At 44.8% G+C, this 23,189-nt stretch overlaps 1 protein-coding gene across 1 annotated transcript in view; it reads left to right on the forward strand.

Moving 5' to 3' along the window:
* Positions 1-848: 848 nt before the first annotated feature.
* The window catches only part of GGCX (gamma-glutamyl carboxylase), a 33,591-nt gene continuing 11,250 nt past the window's right edge, over positions 849-23,189 (forward strand). Inside the window, exons 1-6 of the mRNA XM_075858567.1 lie at positions 849-935; positions 5,389-5,604; positions 14,437-14,595; positions 14,886-15,051; positions 16,028-16,106; positions 22,707-22,813. Coding sequence (XP_075714682.1) covers positions 914-935; positions 5,389-5,604; positions 14,437-14,595; positions 14,886-15,051; positions 16,028-16,106; positions 22,707-22,813 — 749 coding nt within the window. The 5' untranslated portion in view covers positions 849-913. The remainder of the gene's footprint in view (positions 936-5,388; positions 5,605-14,436; positions 14,596-14,885; positions 15,052-16,027; positions 16,107-22,706; positions 22,814-23,189) is intronic.

The raw sequence follows: 23,189 nt of genomic DNA on the forward strand, positions 1-23,189 counted from the left end.
CCCGCCCACAGCGGTGGGGATTCCGCTTCAGAAGTCCCTGACGTCACTGTGTCCATATATGGACTGTGAAGTCAGGGACTTCTCCTGGAGCGAAATCCCCTGCCACGGCTTCGGCAACGCTGTGGCTGGGGAAGTAGCGCACTGTGCCCGAGTGAATTCTCGGTGACCGGAGGAGCTTCCTCTGCTCCTCCGCTTTTAACTCATTCGGAAGCGGGGACCTGATCGTTCCTGAGGACGCACACCTGAGGACGCACATAGTTAACAGCGGAACATACCTACGGCCGCACGGAGCACCGCCCTGAATCCGGGACTGTCCCGCTGAATCCGGGACGGGAGGGAGGGTAGTCGTCAGGGGCTCGGAGCGGAATCCCCGGCAATGCTATGACCGGGGATTCCGCTCCTAGCTCACATCCACCTTCCAGCCGGGTGCTGCCGGAAAGTGGATGCGGCAGCACCCGGCGTTCATCGGGCCACAATTAGAAAGGATACGGCGCCAGGCCTCCCTGGGAGCCGGAACCAAAAACACTGCAGGTTTTTGGATCCGGCACCCAGGGAGGTCCGGCGCCGCAACTGATGACCCCTGTGCCTAAATAGATACTATTGAAACCTATGGGATCTGTTCTAGCTTCAGTCTGCCTCCGGTTTTTCTTCAACACGTCGGAGGTAAACTGAAGCGGACGCCGGCCGGACATATGTGAACGGCCCCTTCACATACTTGGTAGGTACCAGCCAGTACTCTGTGTCAGCCGCGCCCTTCTCAGGAATCCAACCAATCAGAGAATGCGTACACTGTAATCCCCAGCGAGGCTTGGACGCTGCCGGAAGAGTTCGAGCTAAATGCGCATGCGTGGTGAGTGGGACACGGTGGTGCCTTAGTGGCACTTTTTGGGAGAGAAGTTGCAACCTGGCAGCAATGGAGCGGGGGAGAGGAGCAGGTAAAGTGAATGTCTGCAGATGGCGAGTCAGGCAGGAGCGCTTACTATACAATGCACCGTGACAAGAGGGAGCAGAGCTGCTCCCCGTGTAATAATAATTTGGTTTCGGAGTGAAATCTTTTTTTTTTTTTTTTTTTTGTGAGGGAAAGTTGGGTGACCGTAAGTTACCAAAATTTAAATTTGCATAATAGTTGTCACTAAGCTTTCCCAGGCTCCAGAATGACCATGTATTATTGTCATCCTCCTCCCATTAGGATAGATGGCGCCCCATGGAAAATATGATCTTTCGGCCCCCCCCCCCCCATCATTTAAAAAAAAAATGTCCCATAAAAAAATTACAATGCCCCTTTAGTGCCCCCATACAGTATAATAATAATATATAATTACAACCCCTTCAAGGACACAGTATTTTGTCCTCTAATTGTGCCCACCGTATTATGCCACCTGTAGTGCCCCTACACAGTATAATGTCCGCTTAGTGGCCCCCACGCAGTATAGTGCCCCCTGTAGATTTTGCCATTTAGCCTCCCTGTAGACAGTGCCATAATCACCCACGTCCACTTTGTAGATCGTGCCGTACAGCCCCCCCACCTCCCCCTTGTAGACAGTGCCCCCAAACAACAACTAAAATTATACTCACCTAGGCCCCGTTCCCACGACGGGATCTTTGCGTAGGCCGGCGTGATCCTGTAGCCGAGTACAGAGTTTCCCAACCTTTTCGGACTCGAGGCAGCACTGGAAAAATTTAATTTCCTCAGGGCCCCCTATGAAAAATTGTTTTGAGAAAGACAGAAAATGGCTAAAAACAAGCACTACACTCGTAGGGTATGTTCACACAGTGTTTTTTGTAAGACAAAAAAAAATCTGCCTCAAAATTTCTTCAGGGAGTGACAGCGTTGTTTGACTTTTTTTGCGTTTTTTAAGCTGTTGAAGCGAATACAAAAGACGCAGGAAAAAAAGCACCAAACGAGCACAGCAGGTATCTTCTGCCTCCTATTAATTTCAATTGTAGGTCAGAGATAGAAATCACTTGAAGACCATCAGCCCCCCACTCATAGTAAAATGACCATCAGCCCCCTTTTAGATAGCAATCCCCCCCCCCCCCCCCCCTTCCTGTAGATAGCACCACTGTAGCTCCCTGAAGGAGCAGAATCCCCGTGTGACCGGTGATTCCACTCCTGGAGCGCTCCGCTTAATGTCTCTGTCCGTATATGGACAGTGACATCAGGGGAAACTCCTGAAGCGGAATCCCCGTTGCCGACACTGTGACTGGGGATTCCAATCCAGGAGAAGCTCCTGTCGTCTGTGTCCATTTATGGACAGTGACGTCATTGGCTTCTCCTGGCGTGGAATCCCCGATCAGAGTCTGCAAAGCTGTGGACGGGGATTCCGCTTCAGGAGTTTCCCCTGATGTCACTCTCCATATATGGACAGAGAAATCAAGGCGAGCGCTCCAGGAGCAGAATCCTTGGCCACACAGGGAATCCGCTCCTTCAGGGAGCTACAGTGGCGCTAGTAGATAGCAAAGCAGGGAGATACCTCCCTGCTCTGCTATAGTGCTGTCGCTACCGCTGTAGAAGCCACAGCGGCTGCTGGCGGCGCCACCGCCCTCATGCCCGGTGTCGCCGCTAGCAGCCACTATGGCTGCTACAGCGATAGCGACGCCACTGGGTGAAGAAGCACCCGGGCGGAAAGGCGACTGCTGAGTCGCCGGGCGCTTCTGAAACAAGCAGGGGAAGGGAGCCAGCGCAGCGCCCCCTTCCACCTGCTGCAGTGATGCGCCCTGTGCAAAGGCACAGGTCACACACCCCTAAGACCGGCCCTGCTCCCACAACACATTTCAATTCTGATCAACAAAACTAGAATTCAAAGAATTCTAATTAATTTGTAATAATCTTGGAGCCATAGCCTTATGATGTTATTTGCTTATTACAAGCTTGTAAATAACCATGTGACAATATAATAATTACACCACCTCCAATATCTTATCTCCAGTAATGAGACTTATAGGCGTTTTAAGACCATGCCACCTGAGGACACGGCGATGTTTAAAGGGCATGTCAGGGCGCCGCCAACAAAGAGCGATTCTTGATCACCCAGCCTGTCATGTATTACAACGCTGGCCTTCAATTTGAATGGCTGGCGTGTAATACTATAGGGGAGATGTACGGCCATCATCCGCTTTCCCACGCGATAGCAACTAATCGTCATTGGTTTCACACGACGCGGACAATTTTATTTTTCTGCCACGATTTTGCACGATACTGACTACAACATGTAAACACAGCCTGAGGCCCCATGCACACGACCGTAGAAAACCTCAGTTTTTGCGGACCACAATTGCGGTCCGCAAAAACGGAGCCATTCACTTTCATTGAACGCTGACACGTTTCCGTAGCACTACGGAAGGGCGTCCGTGCCGTGGAAATGTTCCGGGAATTATGGAACATGTCCATTCTTTTGCATTTTGCGGGCCGTGCTCCCATACTTTGTATGTGAGCACGGCCCGAAAATGCGGCTGTCAGTCGGTGGCCGGCCGTGCCCGCAATCGCGGGCCGTGATTGCGGGCACGGTCGTGTGCATGGGGCCTTAAGCTGGACCTGCTAATCCCTGTGCCGGCTTTAATGGAAAACGGGTTGGTGAGGTGAGACCAGTCAGGGCCTCCTCAACAGACAATTTTTCTGGCAATTTAATCTGTGTGAAAAACCTGCTTCTAAAATGCCAGCGTTCTTAGGCTATGTTCACACGGGGTCTTTTGCCGAGTTTTTTGACGCGGAAACCGCGTCGCAAAACTCGGCAGAAACGGCCCGAGAACGCCTCCCATTGATTTCAATGGGAGGCGTCGGCGTCTTTTTCCCGCGAGCAGTAAAACTGCCTCGCGGGAAAAAGAAGCGACATGCCCTATCTTCGGGCGCTTCCGCCTCCGACCTCCCATTGACTTCAATGGGAGGCAGGAGAAAGCGTGTTTTCTGCCCGCGGCGCTCAATGGCCGCGGGCGAAAAACGGCGCGATCATTGCTATTCACACGGAGTATTTTGGGGGAGGAATATCTGCCTCAAAATTCCGTTTGGAGCTTTGAGGCAGATATTCCTCCCCCAAAATACTCCGTGTGAACATAGCCTTAAAATGTAAGATGCAGGGGTTTTTTTTTGTGGTGTTTTTCATTTAGTGTCATTTTGTACATGCTTTTTTTTTTATGGCGTGTTTTGAAGTTCTATAAAGAAACCAGAGCTTGCTGCGTTTGGAAAAAACCGCCACTGACCACAAAATAGCTTTCAAATTGCTACAAAGCAAAACTCAGTTGTTATTCCACTATAGACTGTAAGCCGCACTTAAAAACGCATCAAGAAACATTGTAAAAGAGAGCCATTAAAAACGACACGAAAAATGCAGCAAAACTCTGTGTGTGTAAATTTACAGACCTAAGGGTTATGTTCACACATGGCAGATATGTTGCAGAAATTTCTGCAACAAAAATCCGTTCCCTACATGTGAATGGGGTTTTTTCTGCTGCATCTACATGGATTCTTCACACTCCATTCAGATGAATGGGACAGTCACAGAAATTTAGGCAACAAATCTGCCACGTGTGAATATACCCTAAGGGAGATTTTCTAATTCCTTAAATTCTGCACACAGTGGTGAGGGCGCAGGGACATTGGGGGAATTCTGTAGTTCATGTGGCAGATTTTTGGACAGAGCATAAAGGGGCTCCTGTATAGAATGGCTTCTGAGCAACATCCGGCTCCACCGGAAACGTATGCTGCAACTGTCTGAGCAGATCAAATGGGATTTTTTTCGTTTTGTTTATATTTACTGTGAATTTCCTATAATCCAGCATTTGATCATCCAGGTAGCTTTATAATCCAGTACGTCTTTCCAGCACAAAACTGCAGCATAATATGGAATCTCACAGGAGCTGAATGAGCAGCGACAACCAATTCCTGTTATTGAAAAAAACAAAGTTAGGCTTTCTTTCCACTTGCGCTTTAGGCTTCCTGCTATTTTTGAGCGCAAGAGTAACGCAGTCTGCTAGAATCACATCCACTCTGGGGCTGAGCTGCAATACCAGTCAGAGCCAATGGACATGAGTGGCGCTGTTTATTGTACTTCCCCCTTTAAGTTTTAGGTTAAAATGCATTTCACATTAAAATTACATGTGACGGTCCTTGAATTTCCCTTTTTTTCCTTGTAACTTTCTGTCAAGTTGTTACAAATCTTTTTCAGTTGTTTTTAAGTTGTCTTTTTTTCTGTGAAACTGGGGAACAAAAGATATGAATGTAAATTTAGCTCCCATTGAGGTTGTCATCCAGCTTTCCTAGAGTCGTGATTGGCAAAGCTGGGTGAGCAGTAACGGTGGCCATATTGGTTTTCCGATGTAACTAAGAAAGAGATGAATTTGCCTCATATTTCCTGGTGTTCTTCATTTTTGCCTGTTTTCCTTGTCTTCTAGCCGCCTTGCGATCCGAGGCGTCCCAGCTGAGACAGCGTAAAGGTCACAATGCCGCGGCAGGGCGTCCCAAACCACAAGCACGACAGGAGAAAGGCGGTTTCATGCGACGGGTGTTTGGGTTTGAATGGTCAGATCTGTCCAGTTGGCACCGGTTTGTGAGCCTGATGAACCGACCCACTGACCCCGCTGGCCTTGGGGTCTTCCGCTTCCTCTTTGGTGAGTTTTACAAACAGAAGAAATAATTATTGTGCTCCGTAGAGAATGATTAGATCACCACATCTGTCCTGTGCCGGCCGTTCCCCCGTTCCTGTGCAGGGTTTCCACAGCACGCACTTGGGAAATGCTCCTCCTGTCATTGCTTCACTAGATTTTTTTGTTTTTCTTTCTATACTTTGGGTAAGTTCTTACTTGCAGGTCTCTTTTTGTGCTGCTCCTCAAAGAAGCACCTCAGGGAAGTTCTCTTACCTGACACTTTATCTTGTAGTTATCCGCTCCATTTTGGCCCGCAGTTTGGTCACGTGACCCGCATTTTGCCTCCCTTAACTCTGCAGTCTCTGCTGTCAATGTCTCTATGCAAGCATGTGAGAGCCTTGATGTGACATGGCCATAAAAGCCCCAAAAACGGCTGAGAATATGGGGTATGAACGCCTCCAAACATCTGCCCATTGATTTCAGTGGGAAAAACTATGTTTCGTTCCCACGGGGTGTTTTTTTTATGTGACCGTTTGTAAAAACGGCGCGTAAAAAAGAAGTGCATGTCACTTCTTGGGCCGTTTTTGGAGCCGTTTTTCGTTGTCTCATAGAAAAACAGCTCCAAAAATGACCGTAAAAAAATGCATAAAAAATGCTTGATGCATAAAAAACGGCTGAAAATCAGAGGCTGTTTTCCCTTAAAGCGTGTGAACATAGCCCTAGACTTGCAAAGAGACACTGACCTCCGGTCCACACAGCAGACTCTGTAGGACTTGGGTGGTCAGAGTGCAGGTCACTTGACGGAACAGAGCAGCTAACTCTAAAATAAAGCGCCTAGTAAGAGACTTAAAAGGCAATAATTTCACGTAGCCTAATTGACATACCGGTGTTTGTGAGTATTCTGCCGTTCCATTTCGTCCATAGTAATGTAATATCTCTCGCGTCACTATGGATGAAACGTTACTGTGGACAGAATCTCTTGAGAATAGCGGATGGAAGCTGAAGAGGCACAGCATTCAGCCAAGCACATCTACCGGCTTCGTTCCAGTGATTGGCAAAGGTCTCGGCTCCTGGATCGCCGCTGATCAATATTATTTAGGGATCACTGAGGAAGTTCACTTCAGAAGCCATATTGCATTCGCTGCTGATGCACTTTTTAAATGGTTGCTTTATGGCAGCGTTGTGACACATCCCTCACTTAACCTGCGGCTACAGCCAGGGTGTATTTTACAAAATGTTTGGTTTTGCAATATGCGCTTTTATCTGTACGCCTGCACAGTGAGCAGAGATGAAGTTGTCTACACGGTGGATCAGAGGTCATCCTCCTTCTGTGTCCTGTGTGCGCTGGTGGGTTACTATCTTGTTTACAGAGAGGGGGTTAATGTTGTGCAATGATAACCCGACCTTTTACTTATTTACACGGCATGCCTTCATGTATGCGTTCTGCCAGTCTCTACAGACACTGATGAGAAATCACCCGCTATTTACCTGCTGACCCGTGTTCAGACCACTTTACAATCTATGTCCTTACCTTTACCCGATGACATACCAGTTTTATCATGAACACCTTTAATTGATGGTCTATAGAATGACACTGTAGAATTAAAGTTCTAGCATTTGTGTAATGTTATTTATTTAGTGGTTTCCTCAACCCCACTAGTGCCAATAAAGGGGTATTTCCATATTACACATTTATGCAGGGAACCCTGTTCCCCCTTATAGGGGAGGGTGTCATAAATACAATGCCTATTAGGCATTTATGGTGTATTCTGTGGATATGGTAATAGCCCTTTTTAGACGTCCTTCACACACACACACCCAAAAAAATGAAAATGATACATGCGTTTTTCCAGTACATCCCTCATGACAGCACTACAGGAGGTTGCCCTCTTGACCTCTGTAGGGACAGGAAGACAGAGAGGTTAAAAGGCCCCTCCCACCACCCACTTGCCAGTGTTCTTCCTGTCCCCACAAGGGTCAGGAGCAGAGAGCGTCGCTCCTGTATTAGTGCAGGAAAAAACTCGGGCAGGGGGCAAGATCGGGGGGTCCGTGCACTCCCCCTTCTCTTCCCCCTAAAGCCCAGGCTAACACCCCTCATACGACGGGTCCCTTAGCTCCCTCCCTAAGACACCTACCGGAGGAATCCTAGGCAGGGTTCTGGTAGTGTGTGGGGGCTGGGGTTTCCCAAGCAGGCTTCGGCCGGACCGCGGACCAGGCGGGGACCGGCAGCTCCATAGGCATGGACGCACCGGCAGGGATCCTCGCTGCACCGCATAGCAAGCCTTAGCGCCGGCTATGGCGGCTGCACTCCAGGTACACGCTGGACGAATAGCCGACCGGACATGACGTCGGGCTACTTCCGGTCCGCGGCCATCTTGGAAGGCGGGAAATTCAAAAACGCCCGCATTTAAAGGGACACGCACAGGTATGTAGTTAGAGCTGATAACTCTAACTTGGATTTATTTTTTGTGGTTTGCATATTGCATTGCCTGTTACCTGTCGCGATATGGAACTTCCTCGTCCTGATGGAACTCCAGATATGTCCCAGGGTCACGTGAGTCTCACCCTTGGGGAAGGGTATGACCCCTTATGTATGTACACCATACTTTACCTACCTTCTGTTTTCTCTAGGAAAAAGATTTCTCTCAGAGACAAACTGATAAAAAGAAGGTTAAAAAATGTGCGACTTGTGCAAAAAAATTGCCAGAGTCCCATAAAAAACAATTGTGTCAGGATTGTATTGCCAAAATACTAAAGGAGGAACAACCAACGTTCATGTCCAAACTTAGGACTATGATTCGTGAGGAAGTGGGTCAGTCAGTAGCCTCCCTCGCCCCTCCGCAAGAAACTCCCTCACACTCCCGGGCAAAAAGACCACGGATTGAAGTGGATCAAAAATATTGTCCTCCTTCTCAGGGGTCTGACTCTGAGCAGGAGTGTTATTACCTATCGGAAGATGAGTTAGAAGAAAGAGACAAACTCTTACCTTCAACTTCTTCCACTCAAGAGAAAAAAAAAAATTTTCTCTTCCGAGATGTCTGATACCCTAATTCAAGCAATACGGGAAACTATGGATATTCCCGAAGTGGACCAACCACATACCATCCAGGATGAGATGTTTGGAGGTCTAACGGGAAAGAAAACAAGGGTTTTTCCGGTAAACGAAAATCTTAAAAGAATGGTGACAACTGAATGGGAAGATTCAGAAAAAAGGCTCTTCATTTCAAGAGATTTTAAGAACAGACTTCTCTTTGATCCAGAGGACACTAAGCCTTGGGATGAAATCCCAAAAGTAGATGTCCCAGTCGCCAGGGTTGCTAAAAAAAACGCAATCCCCTTTGAAGATTCCTCTCAGTTGAGGGACGCCATGGACCGAAAGGCAGACGGACTACTAAAAAGAGCGTGGGAATCTTCCTCTGCCTTGATCTCAACTAATATCGCGGCCACATCAGTAGCAAGAGCAATGTTCATATGGCTAAACCAGCTAGAGACCCATCTGATGATGAAGACATCACGACAAGAGCTACTAGAATCTCTACCGTTACTAAAAATGGCAACCGGATTCTTGGTAGACGCTTCAGCAGAATCTATTAGATTTGCTGCCAGGAATGGGGCTCTCTCAAATGCTGCTAGAAGAGCATTATGGCTCAAAATGTGGTCAGGAGATACTAAGTCCAAAAACAAGTTGTGTTCTATCCCATTTACAGGGTCTCTGATGTTCGGTCCTCTCCTTGATAACATACTGGAGAGTGCAACAGATAGAAAAAAGGGGTTTCCTGAAGAGAAACCAAAAAAAAACCCCTCAATTTGGAAGATTTCGCCAACAGAGGGATCCTACTTCACAGAACTACAGCGGGAAAGGGAAGTCCGGTCGCTGGAGTTACCCCAAAGGGAAAAGGGGTCGAGGATATCTCCTTAACCCAAATAATTCATTCCAGCCCTCAAAGCAATGACGCCAAGAGTGTGGGGGGAAGACTCCTACAATTTTATCCCGAATGGTCGAGAATAACCCAGAACCCCTGGGTTCTAAAGATAATAGAAGAAGGATACAAAATAGAATTTTCCTCCATTCCTCCAGAGAAATTCCTAATAACCCAGTACCAAGCAAAAGATCTTCATCAGGTACTTATCCAGGACGTCCAGAAATTACTCAGATTGAGAGCCATTTCCCCAGTTCCCCACAACGAGATATGCAAGGGCCACTATTCGAAAATCTTCTTGGTCAAAAAACCAGATGGTTCCTACAGGACAATAATCAACCTGAAGTTCCTAAACAAATGGGTGAATTATCGGAAATTCAAGATGGAGTCTATCAGATCGACTATTCCTCTAATAAGGGAAGAGGCATCAATGTGTACGATCGATTTAAAGGATGCGTATTATCACGTTCCTATCCACCCCGCGTACCAGAGATTCCTCAGATTCGCAATTCAGGACGGTCCTTCCATTCTCCACTTCCAGTTTGTCGGCCTTTCCTCCGCCCCCAGAATTTTTACAAAAATTATGGCAGAGATCATGGCATTCATAAGAAGTCAAGGTATAGTAATTATCCCATATCTAGACGACTTCTTGTTGACAGCAGATACTCCGGCTATCTTAGTCAGTCATCAGTCACAGGTTCTTTCCCTACTACAAAAATTGGGATGGATAATCATCTTTCAGAAGTCGAGTCTTCCTCCCCAGAAACAGAAGGTCTTCTTAGGAGTACTGCTGGACTCCTCCCTTCAACATTCCTTCCTCCCAAGAGAGAAACAAATACTCCTACTGGCAGAAGTAAGAAAATTTTGGGGGAAAGACGCCTGTTCCATAAGGGAATGTATGCGGATGTTGGGAATGATGACATCTTGCATTCAATCCATTCCATGGAGCCAATTTCACTCCAGACCCTTACAGAATCTGATCTTGTCCCGGTGGGATCGAAAACAAAACTCCCTGAATTTAAAGATACAAATTTCCGAGACTGTGAAATCATCTCTCCTATGGTGGCTCTGCACAAACAACATAGACAAGGGAGTCCCCTGGAGAACTTCTCCTTATGTAGTGATTACCACAGATGCCAGCCAACACGGCTGGGGGTCAGTAATCCAAGACCAACACTTTCAGGGCACATGGACTGGTCAAATGAAGATGATGTCTTCAAACTTCAAAGAACTAAGAGCTGTATGGGAGACACTTATAAGAGCTTCACCCACCATAAAAGGGAAGCATATAAGAATTTTATCGGACAACACGACAGCAGTGTCCTTTCTTCGCCACCAAGGGGGAACAAGACACACTCTTCTTCAGGGCCTCTCTGCACAAATTTTCAGTTGGGCAGAAGAAAACGTCCTATCAGTCACGGCAGTCCACCTAAAAGGCTCAGAGAACCTATCAGCAGATTTCCTGAGTCGGGAAAAAGTAGACCCAGGAGAATGGTCCCTAAACAAGGAAGTCTTTCGTTGCCTAACCCGAAATTGGGGTTATCCACAAATAGACCTGTTTGCCACGAGGAAAAACACTCAAGTAGAGACATTCTTCTCCCTAAATCTCAGAGACAACCCATTGGGAGTAGATGCATTGTCCCAACACTGGGACATGGATCTGGCCTATGCCTTTCCTCCGTTTCCTCTAATACCAATGGTAAGAAAAATCCAGGAAGATTTGACAAAGCTCATCATTATTCTTCCCTATTGGCCGAAAAGAAGTTGGTTTCCAATCGTACAATACCTAGCGTTGGAAGATCCTATCATGCTCCCAGTCAGGGAGAATCTTCTCTCCCAGGGTCCCTTATTCTTCCAGGGAATAGAGACTCTGAAATTGTCAGCCTGGATCCTGAAAGGCAGATCTTGAGGAACCACGGTCTGTCAGACGAGGTAATTTCAACTATCTTATCAAGTCATAAAGAAGTTACCTCAAAAATCTATCAAAAGATTTGGAAGAAATTCTGTTCCTGGTATGGAAACCCAGGACCAGATCCCTTTTCTCCCAACATTGCAAAAATCCTAGATTTTTTACAATCGGGATTCAAAAAAGGACTTAGCCCTAGTACCTTAAAAGTACAGATTTCAGCCTTAGGTAATTTTTTTAACACTCCTCTGGCTGAACATCGGTGGATCAGAAGATTCACCCAAGCGGTCTCTAAACTGAAACCTTCCCTAAAGAAATCTGTTCCTACCTGGGATTTGAATGTGGTGTTAACGACTCTTTGTGAGCCCCCCTTTGAGCCGTTCGACGAAATTAGTATGCATTTTTTAACTCTAAAAGCTGCATTCTTAGTCGCTATTACTTCAGCAAGAAGGATTGGAGAAATCCAATCTCTGTCAATCATAGAACCGTACCTAAAAGTACAAGAGGATAAGATCATCCTAAAGCTGGATCCCTCATTTATTCCAAAGGTATCTACCGCTTTCCATAGAGAACAAGAAATAATTCTACCTTCCTTTTATCCAGATCCAAAAGACCAACAAGAAGAAAAATTCCATTGCCTGGATGTCAGGCGAACAATTCTTCAGTATCTGGATAGAACCTCCTCCTGGAGACGAGATAAAAATCTATTTGCCCTATTCGGGGGAAAGAATAGAGGAAAGAAAGCCTCTAAAGGCTCTCTAGCGAGATGGGTAAAAACCACCATACAAGAAGCCTACAAGTCCCAAGGACTATGTGCCCCACAAGGCATCAGAGCCCATTCAACAAGGGCAGTCTCGGCATCCTGGGCAGAAAGAAGAGAAGCCTCTATTGACCAAATCTGCAAAGCTGCCACTTGGTCAAGCCATCATACGTTTTACAAACATTATAGACTCGATGTGCTGTCCGATACGGATTTAAGTTTTGGACGGAAAGTCCTCCAATCCATAGTCCCGCCCTGAGCATTATAATCTGGTATTGCTCCTGTAGTGCTGTCATGAGGGATGTACTGGAAAATAGCAATTAGACCTACCGGTAATTGTATTTCCAGGAATCCATCATGACAGCACCCTTACATCCCTCCCTTATTGAATTCTGATTTGTGCATTTAACATGTCAGTTATTATCCATAGAAATAAAATAGGGTTGCATCCATCCTGGTGTAGTAATTGAAAAACACTGGCAAGTGGGTGGTGGGAGGGGCCTTTTAACCTCTCTGTCTTCCTGTCCCTACAGAGGTCAAGAGGGCAACCTCCTGTAGTGCTGTCATGATGGATTCCTGGAAATACAATTACCGGTAGGTCTAATTGCTATTTTTATGGTCTTTTTTTTTCCCCCCCCCAAATAGTGCGTTTTACTGCCTGTGGTTATTTTATTTATTTCTTGTGGCGTTTTTCACTTTTCAAATAATGTGATTTATAGAGAATGTGTTTCAAATATACCGCTTTGCAATACATCATTTATTCTGAAAATGCGGCATAAAAAAAAAACCCCACACACGTTGACACTTGTGTTTTTTTTTTTGAAGGGGCAAAAAAAAATAACTACCCCAAAAACCGCAAGACAAAGTAAAAAAAGCCACGTTTTGTATATCTGCATTGACTTCAGGCTAACTTCTGGCCGCAGCGTTTTTGTGCCGGACATGGGGAAAAAATGCCACAAAAAGTGGTTGTTTTTCCTAAAAACGCTGCATGTGAAGCCACCCTAAGAAGGGTTTTCCAACCCCTAACAATCCCTTTCTACACTCTCACAATGTCAAGAAAAAAAAAAAATTAACTTCATAATATTCTTACCTGCTGTTTGATGTCGTCACAGGGCAATGACATATTTCCAGTGCAGCACCGCGTGGCCGCAGCAGCCACTGTCTGGCCACGTCATTGTCACAATTGACATGTCACTAAGTTTACTATTCACTTTCGATAAATGTCCGTGAGCCACGTGTTCCCCTCTTCCTATGGTAGGAAACATCCACCGGCCTCTGTAGGGGAAATATGTGGTCACCATCGACCTCCCCTAAGAGCAGCTGGGGGGTTTCTGCATCTGAACCCATGGCGATCAGCTGATTGCTGAGGTGACTTGCCTTTGAGAAGGGGGGGCTTTCCAGCTTTGACAACCCTCTCAGGACGTCCCTCTTGTATTGGGGTACTCCGTGCTAACACTATGAAGATGTGCTGAATTCACTGTTTTTTGGGTATGCTGTGACTCCCTGCGACTGCTCTCGTTCTTTCATGCAGGGGAGACGGAGTTCGTCCACCTGGTGAAGACACGACTTCCACCCTATTGTTCTAAGAACAGCCCATAATCGGAAGGAAATGACCAGTCAAATAGTTTTCTTCCTTTTTTGTTCTCTAATTGATAAGGGGGTTTGTACAGAATGGTCATTGTTTCTCGGTTTCTGGCTGATCACATAAGATCTCTGGGATGGGGAACGTTTATGTGGGAGAGAGTTCTGTATTTGCACGGTCACGCTCCGTACATAATGGTTACTTCTGTCAGACAGGGCCATTATTTCAGGAATGCTTGTAACTTTTGGTTCCTTTTTCCTGCTGTGGTTACTGTAGTGAATGGGATTTGGCCCTATTCACACTGAGTTTATTTGACGCGGAAACCGCATCAGAAAACGCGCCAAAAAACGGTTTGATTTCAATGGGAAGCGGATGCGTGTTTTACCGCGAGCCGTAAAAAACGCTTGCGGTAAAAAGAAGCGACATGCCCTATCTTTGGGCGTTTACACCTCTGATCTCCCATTGACCTCAATGGGAGGCAGAGAAAGCCGGGACTTGCAGCCGAAATACGTTCCGTCCTTTACGGACCGAACATGCTCGTGTGAATCCAGCCTTAATCATTAAAACTGCAGCACATTTATCTTGTATTCCTCAGCGGTTTCTTTGCATGTCAAAATATTTTTAGTTTGCAATTTTTGTTTGCTTCTACCCTGGCTCTAAATTCAGTATATCCTTGTGCCTCTCCCAGGTCTGCTTATGGTTTTAGACATCCCCCAGGAGCGTGGCCTCAGCTACCTGGACCACAAGTATCTGGACGAGCTGGATGTTTGCAGATTCCCCCTCTTCAACTCCATAAAACCTCTGCCTCTAGACTGGATGTATCTAACCTACGTGATCATGTTACTGGGTGAGTATCTAAACCACACATTGGGATTTAGAGCTAGATATCCGTTGATGTCCCAATGGGGCTCACCATCTAGTTTCTCTATCTCAGACACACAAAGGGTGCGTTTCATAGGACGCCATTTACTCTTTGAGAATGTTTTTGTCGTGTGGGATTCTACCCATACAAACTCCATGCAGACGTTTCCCTGGGTTGGATTGGAACCTAAGACCCCAGCGCTGTACGGCGTTGTTAAAAGTATTAATACCCTTGTATCCCATCCCCCTCTTACTGTAATGCCATCTCTTCCCCAGGTGCTCTTGGTATAGCTCTCGGGTGCTTTTACCGTCTCAGTTGTCTGTGTTTCGTCCTGCCATATTGGTATGTCTTCTTTCTGGATAAGACCAGCTGGAATAACCACTCGTATCTATATGGACTGATCGGGTTCCAGCTCACCTTGATCAATGCTAATCGTTACTGGTAAGACATGAGCAATGCTTCCGGTTATCCTTTGTGTTCTATGTTCTACCTCTTGTGCCTATTTATTGCTTGTGTTGGAGTGGTTTAAAGCGGAAGTCTAACGTTGCAACTAATTCATTTTTATTTTTTTTTCATTTACTATTCCAATGCGTTTTAAATGAAAAATGAAGCAACTTTTCTCAACCATTATTAACAATGTATCGTTTTTGTTTTATACAGCTCCTATACAGACCTATGTCTGTCCATGGTAACCGACTACAAACCCTGTGTAGCCTTATCCTGCTGTCATACGCTCTTCCATCTGTCTCCTATTTGTTGCGAACATATAATTTGTTAGGTTTGACAGATGGATGGCAATTTGACTGCAGGATCTGACTACACAGGGTTTGTTTGTAGTCTGTTACTATGGAAACCCATATGTCTGTATAGGTTTGAAAAGTTGCTTATTTTTTTTTTTAGATGCACTGCAACTGTAAAAGATGGTTTCAAAATTGTCCATACTCTTCAAGCATCTGCCCGTTATTAAGACGTCTCATTTTTGAGTGCTTTTTTTCAATAGTGTATGAATCTTAAACACCAGCGTTCCATTATGTTCTTTGTTGCAAAGTATTTATAACGGAGTTTCCAAGATTCAAACATTTATGTAAGACTGTCCATTATACGTATGACTGAGAATCTCATAATCTCCCTCACGTGGAGTATCTATGGGTCGCTGTCGGGCCTGTCTGTTGCCTGGATCTCAGCGACATCCCCTCTGAAAATAATAAATGATTGCAGGTCCTCCGTATACTGTAGTTCTACTCCACCAGCAGCAGTCCAAGTACAAAGTGATTTCAGTAAGATGATCATGTCACCAAACATCATATGCAAATAAAACGTCACTGTCCGTTCTTGTATGTCCCCAGGTTTCATTTCAGTGATCTCTGTTTATCTACTATCCATCCCAATCTTTGTACATTGTGTATTTTTCTCACAGGTCTATTGATGGGCTATTTAGTCCTCGCAAGCGCAATTCACATGTCCCGCTCTGGAATTACACTCTTCTTCGTACTCAGGTGATTTCTTTGTATATATGAGTTGAATACATCAGATAAGTAATCTCACTTCTATAGGACGGATAAAGCAGCTGATCGTGGGTGTTACTGGCAGCATGACACCCCTGATATCTGTTTGTTTTAGAGGGGCATGCAATCTGGTAATAGTTAGCCAAGTCATTGAATATATTTATGCTTATGGGTAAAGGGGGGGGGGGGGGTTATTTCTATTTTTTTGCCTACAGTGTTGTCTGCTGTTACCAACCCATATCTATAGTCCTTGCGGGGTATATGGATATTATAGTGTCTCTTCTGCATGGGACCATCCATTGTTAACCAGAGCTGCTCTTACACTGGAAGACTTAAAGGGATTGTCCAGGATTAGAAAAACATGGCGTCTTTCTTCCAAAAACAGCGCCACGCCTGTCCATGGGTTGTGTCTGGTATGGCAGCTCCGTTTCATTGAAGTGAATTAAGCTGAGTTGCAATATAACTCACAACCTGTGGACAGGGGTGGTGCTGTTTTTGGAAGAAAGCCACCATGTTTTTCTAATTCTGGACAACTCCTTTAACCGGTCTGTGCATTGCACAGGTGGTCTATTGATTTCAATGTGTGTCGTGTAATGCTATATGAGCACACGCTGGCCACGGCGTTCTCGCAGCAGAATTCCCTGCGATATGCTAGTCAAGCAATCTGTTGCGTGGATTGTCCAAACCAGACCTTACAGGGTTATTCCGGTTTCAGCAAATAAAGCTCATTCATTGTGTAGCGAAAAGTTATACAGTTTCTGTATGAATTCCTCACGGGTCTTAAGATCTCTGCTTGTAGTCCTTCAATAGGAACCTTCGTTATTATGATCATACAGATGCACAGCGTGATACAAAGGAGGGCCCAGCTAACTTTACTGTAACAAGCTGTGAACCGGGGGTCCATAACATGACCCGGACTGAGTATCTTCCAATGTAAACAATGAGGACGACAAGCAGAAAACGGATACAGAAAATATAATAGAAAACTGCAGAACTTTTCAATACATAATGAATAATCTTTATTTGCTGAAACCAGAACTTTAGGAACACTCCAGTCCAAACTGATACGATTTCTTGCACACCTAACACGGTGCGTGGAGTGTCACCTCTAATCGTGCGTGTGTTCAGGTAGAAGACTATACCAAACAAACAAAAAGCATCAATACTTAACCCCTTCCCTCTTTAGCCACTTTTGACCTTCCTGACAGAGCCTCATTTTTCAAATCTGACATGTGTCACTTTATGTGGTAATAACTCCGGAATGCTTTCACCTATCCAAGCGATTCTGAGATTGTTTTCTCGTGACACATTGGACTTTATGTTACTGGCAAAATTTGCTCGATATGTTCAGTATTTAATTGTGAAAAACACCAAAATTTAGCGAAAAATTGCAAAAATTAGCATTTTTCTCAATTTAAATGTATCTGCTTGTAAGACAGGCAGTTATACCACACAAAATTGTTGCTAATTAACATCCCCCATATGTCTACTTTAGATTGGCATCGTTTTTGAACATCCTTTTATTTTTCTATGACCTCACAAGGCTTAGAACTTTAGCAGCAATTTCTCACATTTTCAAGAAAATTTCAAAAGGCTATTTTTACAGGGGCCAGTTCAGTTGTGAAGTGGTTTTGAGGGCCTTATATATTAGAAACCCCAAAAAAGTCACCCCATTTTAAAAACTTCACCCCTCAAAGTATTCAAAACAGCATTTAGAAAATGTCTTAACCCTTTAAACATTTCACAGGAATTAAAGCAAAGTAGAGGTGAAATTTACAAATTTCATATTTTTCTGCAGAAATACATTTTTAATACAATTTTTTTTATAACACAGAAGGTTTTACCAGAGAAATGCAACTCAATATTTGTTGCCCAGTTTTTGCAGTTTTAGGAAATATCCCACATGTGGCCGTAGCGTGCTACTGGACTGAAACACCGGCCTCAGAAGCAAAGGAGCACCTAGTGGATTTTGGGGCCTTATTTTTGTTAGAATATATTTTAGGCACCATGTCAGGTTTGAAGGGCTCTTGCGGTGCCAAAACAGTCAAAATCCCCCAAAAGTGACCCCATCTGGGAAACTAGACACCTCAAGGAAATTATCTAGGGGTGTAGTGAGCATTTTCACCGCACAGGTTTTTTACAGAAATTATTGGAAGTAGGCCGTGAAAATTAAAATCAACATTTCTTCAAAGAAAATGTAGGTTTAGCGATTTTTTTTCTCATTTCCACAAGGACTAAAGGAGAAAAAGCACCGCAAAATTTGTAAAGCAATTTCTCCCGAGTAAAACAATACCTCACATGTGGTAATAAACGGTTGTTTGGAGACACGGCGTGGCTGAGAAGGGAAAGAGCGCCATTTGGCTTTTGGAGTTCACATTTAGCAGGAATGGTTTGCGGAGGCCATGTCACATTTACAAAGCCCCTGAGGGGACAAAACAGTGGAAACCCCCCACAAGTGACCCCATTTTGGAAACAACACCCATTGAGGAAATTATCTAGGGGTATAGTGAGCGATTTGACACCACAGTTTTTTTGCAGAAATTATTGGAAGTAGGCCCTGAAAATAATAATCTACATTTTTTCAAAGAAAATGTAGGTTTAGCTAATTTTTTCTCATTTCCAGAAGGACTAAAGGAGAAAAAGCACCACAAAATTTGTAAAGCAATTTCTCCCGAGTAAAACAATACCCCACATGTGGTAATAAACGGCTGTTTGGACACACGGCAGGGCTTAGAAGGGAAAGAGCACTATTTGACTTTTTGAGATCACATTTAGCAGGAATGATTTGCGGAGGCCAGGTCACATTTGCAAAGCCCCTGAGGGGACAAAACAATGAAAACGCCCAAAAAGGGACTCCATTTAGGAAACTACACCTCTTGAAGAATGCATCTAGGGGTGTAGTGAGCATTTTGACCCCACAGATGTTTCATAGAATTTATTAGAATTAGGCAGTGAAAATAAAAACAGTCCTTTTTCTTCAATAAGACGTAGCTTTAGCGCAAATTTTTTCATTTTCTCAACAAATAAAGGAAAAAAAGAACCCAACATTTGTAAAGCTATTTCTCCCGAGTACGGCAATACCCCATATGTGGTCATAAACTGCTGTTTGGGCAAACGGTAGGGCTCAGAAGGGAAGGACCGCCATTTGGAGTGCAGATGTTGCTGGATTGGTTTCTGGGCACCTGTGGGCCCAAAACAGTGGAAACCCCCCAGAAGTGACCCCATTTTGTAAACTACACCCCTCAATGCATTTACCAAGGGGTGTAGTAAGCATTTTAACCCTGCAGGTGTTTTGTAGAAATTAGTGTGCGCTCAATGTTGCAGAGTGAAAATGGGATTTTTTTCCATAGATATGCCAATATGTGGTGCCCGGCTTGTGCCACCATAACAAGACAGCTCTCTAATTATTATGCGGTGTTTCCCGGTTTTAGAAACACCCTACATGTGGCCCTAATCTTTTGTCTGGACATATGACAGGGCTCAGAAGTGAAGAGTACCATGCGGAGTGGAGGCCTAATTTGGCGATTTACAAAGTATTGGTTCACAACTGCAGAGGCTCAGATGTGAAATAATAAAAAGAAACCCCTGATAAGTGACCCCATTATGGAAACTGCACCCCTCAAGGCATTTATTAAGGGGTGTAGTGAGCATTTTCACCCCACAGGTCTTTTCCATAAATGAATGCGCTGCGGATGGTGCAAATTAAAAATTTATATTTTTCCCTAGATATGCCATTCAGTGGCAAATATGTCATGCCCAGCTTATGACGCTGGAGACACACACCACAAAAATTGTTAAAAGGGTTCTCACGGGTATGACGGTGCCATATATGTTGAAGGAAACTGCTGTTTGGGCACGCTGTAGGGTTCAGGGCCGAGGGAGCACCATTTGGCTTTTGGAGAGCGGATTTTGCTTGGTACTATATTTGTTTGAGTATTGCTGGTGTTTTATAATGTGGGGGTACATGTAAGCGGGGCGGAGTATATAAGGGGCATAGTCAGGTGGTATAAAAAAATAAAAATAATCCATAGATGTGTGTTACGCTGTGAAGCAATCCTTTCTGCACAGGCCGGTGTCGCACTGGTAAATGGTGTCATTTCTTATCCCCCTTTTGGTCCACACTCCGCGCCTTTGTAGTTTGGGGAATTTTGCTGGGAAAGTATTATCCTGGTATAATACGGGCACCGTCGCTTCCATCGGATATGATTGGGCCCTCCCTTCCTGGTTCCCTAATTTTAGGTCCTTGATAAATCGCCTCTTGAAACAGAAGAAATGTTCTCCTCGGGCACAACTGCATATTTTTTTATTTCCTGACTTATTGGAGCCATAACTAATTTTATTTTTCATAGACGTAGCGGTATGAGGGCTGGTTTGTTGCGGGACGAGCTGTAGTTATTATTGGTACCATTTTGGGGTACATGTGACTTTTTGATCACCTTTTATCCTATTTTTTGGGATGCCAGGTAAACCAAAAAACGCAATTCTGGCACAGCTTTTTTTGGTTTTTTTTTATACAGAGTTCACCACGCATTATAAACTACATGTTACCTTTATTCTGCGGGTCAGTACGATTCCGGCGATACCTCATTTATAGAACTTTTTTATGTTTTACAACTTTTTGCACAATAAAATTACTTTTGTAAAAAGAATGTATTTTTTCTGTCGCCAAGTTGTGAGAACCATAACGTTTTAATTTTTTTGTCGACGGAGTTGTATGAGGGCTTGTTTTTTGCGGGACGAGCTATAGTTTTTATAGGTACCATTTTTGGATACGTGTGACTTTTTGATCACTTTTTATTGTAATATTTGTAGGGCAAAGTGACTAAAAAACAGAAACTCTGGTAACGTTTTTTACGGGTTTTTTTTACGCTGTTCACCGCGTGCAATAAATAATATAATATTTTGATACCTCCGGTCGTTACGGTCGTGGCGATACCAAATACATATGGTTTATTATTATTTTTCAATAATAAAGGACTTGATAAGAGTAAAAGGGGGATTGTGTTTTATTTGATTACTTGAAACTTTTATTGTTTTCAAACTTTTATTTTTTGCACTTTTTTTTACACTTTTTTATACTTTTTTTACACTTTTTCTCAAGTCCCACTAGGGGACTTGAAGGTCCAACGGTCAGATTTTTTTTTTTCTAATACATTGCACTACCTATGTAGTGCAATGTATTAGATCTGTCAGTCATTCACTGACAGCAAGCCGTTTAGGCTTCGCCTCCCGGCGGGGCCTAAATCGGCTTCCGTAATGGCAGAGCAGGAGACCATTGTGTCTCCTGTTGCCATAACAGCAGTCGCCAGTCCCGATTGCCTGTCAGGGCTGGCGATCTGCTTGTAACCGCTACGATGCAGCAATCGCTTTCGATTGCTGCATCGAAGGGGTTAATGGCAGGGATCGGAGCTAGCTCCGGTTCCTGCCGTTACAGGTGGATGTCAGCTGTACAGTACAGCTGACTTCCACCGCTGATGACGCCGGATCAGCTCCTGACCCGGCGCCATCTTGCCGGCAGCTACGGAAGCCGATCAGGCTCCGCCGCCGGGCGGATCTTGACCGGCTTCGGTGCTAGGCAGACCGGGAGGCCAGTATTAGGCCTCCGGTTGCCATTGCAGCCACCGGAACCCCGGCAATTTCATTACTGGGGTTCCGATGAGCTGCAAACACCTTAAGTGCAGCGATCGCGTTTGAGCGCTGCACTTAAGGGGTTAATGGCGGGGATCGAAGCTAATTTCGGTCCCCGCCGTTACAGTCGGATGTCAGCTGTAAGATACAGCTGAGATCCGGTGATGATGGGACCGGCTCAGCTTCTGAGCCGGTGCCAAACGTTTGACGTACATGTACGGCAAGATGCAGGAAGTCAGTACTTTCCATGACGTACATGTACGTCAAATGTCGGGAAGGGGTTAAATTCCCTTTTTTTCAGAAATACCTGTAAGGTCATGTTCACACAGTACTATAAAATGCAAATTGATTGGGTTTTACAAAACCCAGCATGCCCATACAATGTGAATTTCTTCCAAAGCAATGCAGATGGTAAAATTAGACATAGTATGGTTGAAAAAAGACACCTGTTCAACCAGGGCGAGGGAGGGGATGTGGATGAAGGGAAAGGGCAGAGGTAAAGTTTATAACTTTGTTTCCCTCTATTGATCCAGAGGAAGGCAAAAATAAACCCATAAGGCCTAAGACCATCTGCCCTAAAAGAGAAAAATTGATCAGACTGGACGACCACAGTGAGGAGGAATGTGAATAGATCCGTGGCCATGCATGTGCCATATTGCTGGAATGTGTCTACGGTGCCAGCGGACATAGCCGAGTACAGCAGCAGGGCGCATGCGTGCCCACCACTCCATTCAAATTCTTCCTCGCTGCATTAGGAGGAAAGGGGGGCACGGGACTCCCGTTTTAGTGATCAGTTTGGCCCCCAGCGATCAGATACTTATTTCCTATACTGTGGATAGGTGATAAATGTCCTTCGTGGGACCACCACTTTAACCACCAGTGACCTAGAAAAAGAACAGATCACTGGTTGGTTTTGGGCAAATCTCTGTACACTAATGTTCTTACTTGTGATGAATCTTTCAGATCTTCATTGTGTATTTCATCGCTGGTATCAAGAAACTGGATGCGGACTGGGTGGAAGGATATTCCATGGGCTCACTTTCACGTCACTGGCTGTTTGATCCATTCAAGTAAGAACATGTGCTGTATGATTAACTTTACCATATGTTCCAGATATACATTATGGACATTCATTCTTGGCCTCCTTTCAACCAGATTTGTCAGCTTAAATGGACACTGACTTTTCAAACAAATGATGCTAATCTAATAGTATATCTGATATAGATCAACTTTGTAATTTACTGTTAAAATGTCGTTTTAATGCATGCAAATTTTGAGTGAAATGACTACCACTAGGTGTCTTCCTTCCCGTAATCTGCTGTCCACCCCGTTGTCAAGCAGAATCCATCCCTATTTACATAGCTGAGGAGACGGGACTGCAGAAAGTGAGGGGGGGGGGTGTGTCTCTTCACTGCCTGCCTATACAAGTCCATGGAGGGGGGAGCA

The sequence above is a fragment of the Rhinoderma darwinii genome, chromosome 3 (genome assembly GCF_050947455.1).
Source record: "Rhinoderma darwinii isolate aRhiDar2 chromosome 3, aRhiDar2.hap1, whole genome shotgun sequence".
Lineage (NCBI taxonomy): Eukaryota > Metazoa > Chordata > Amphibia > Anura > Rhinodermatidae > Rhinoderma > Rhinoderma darwinii.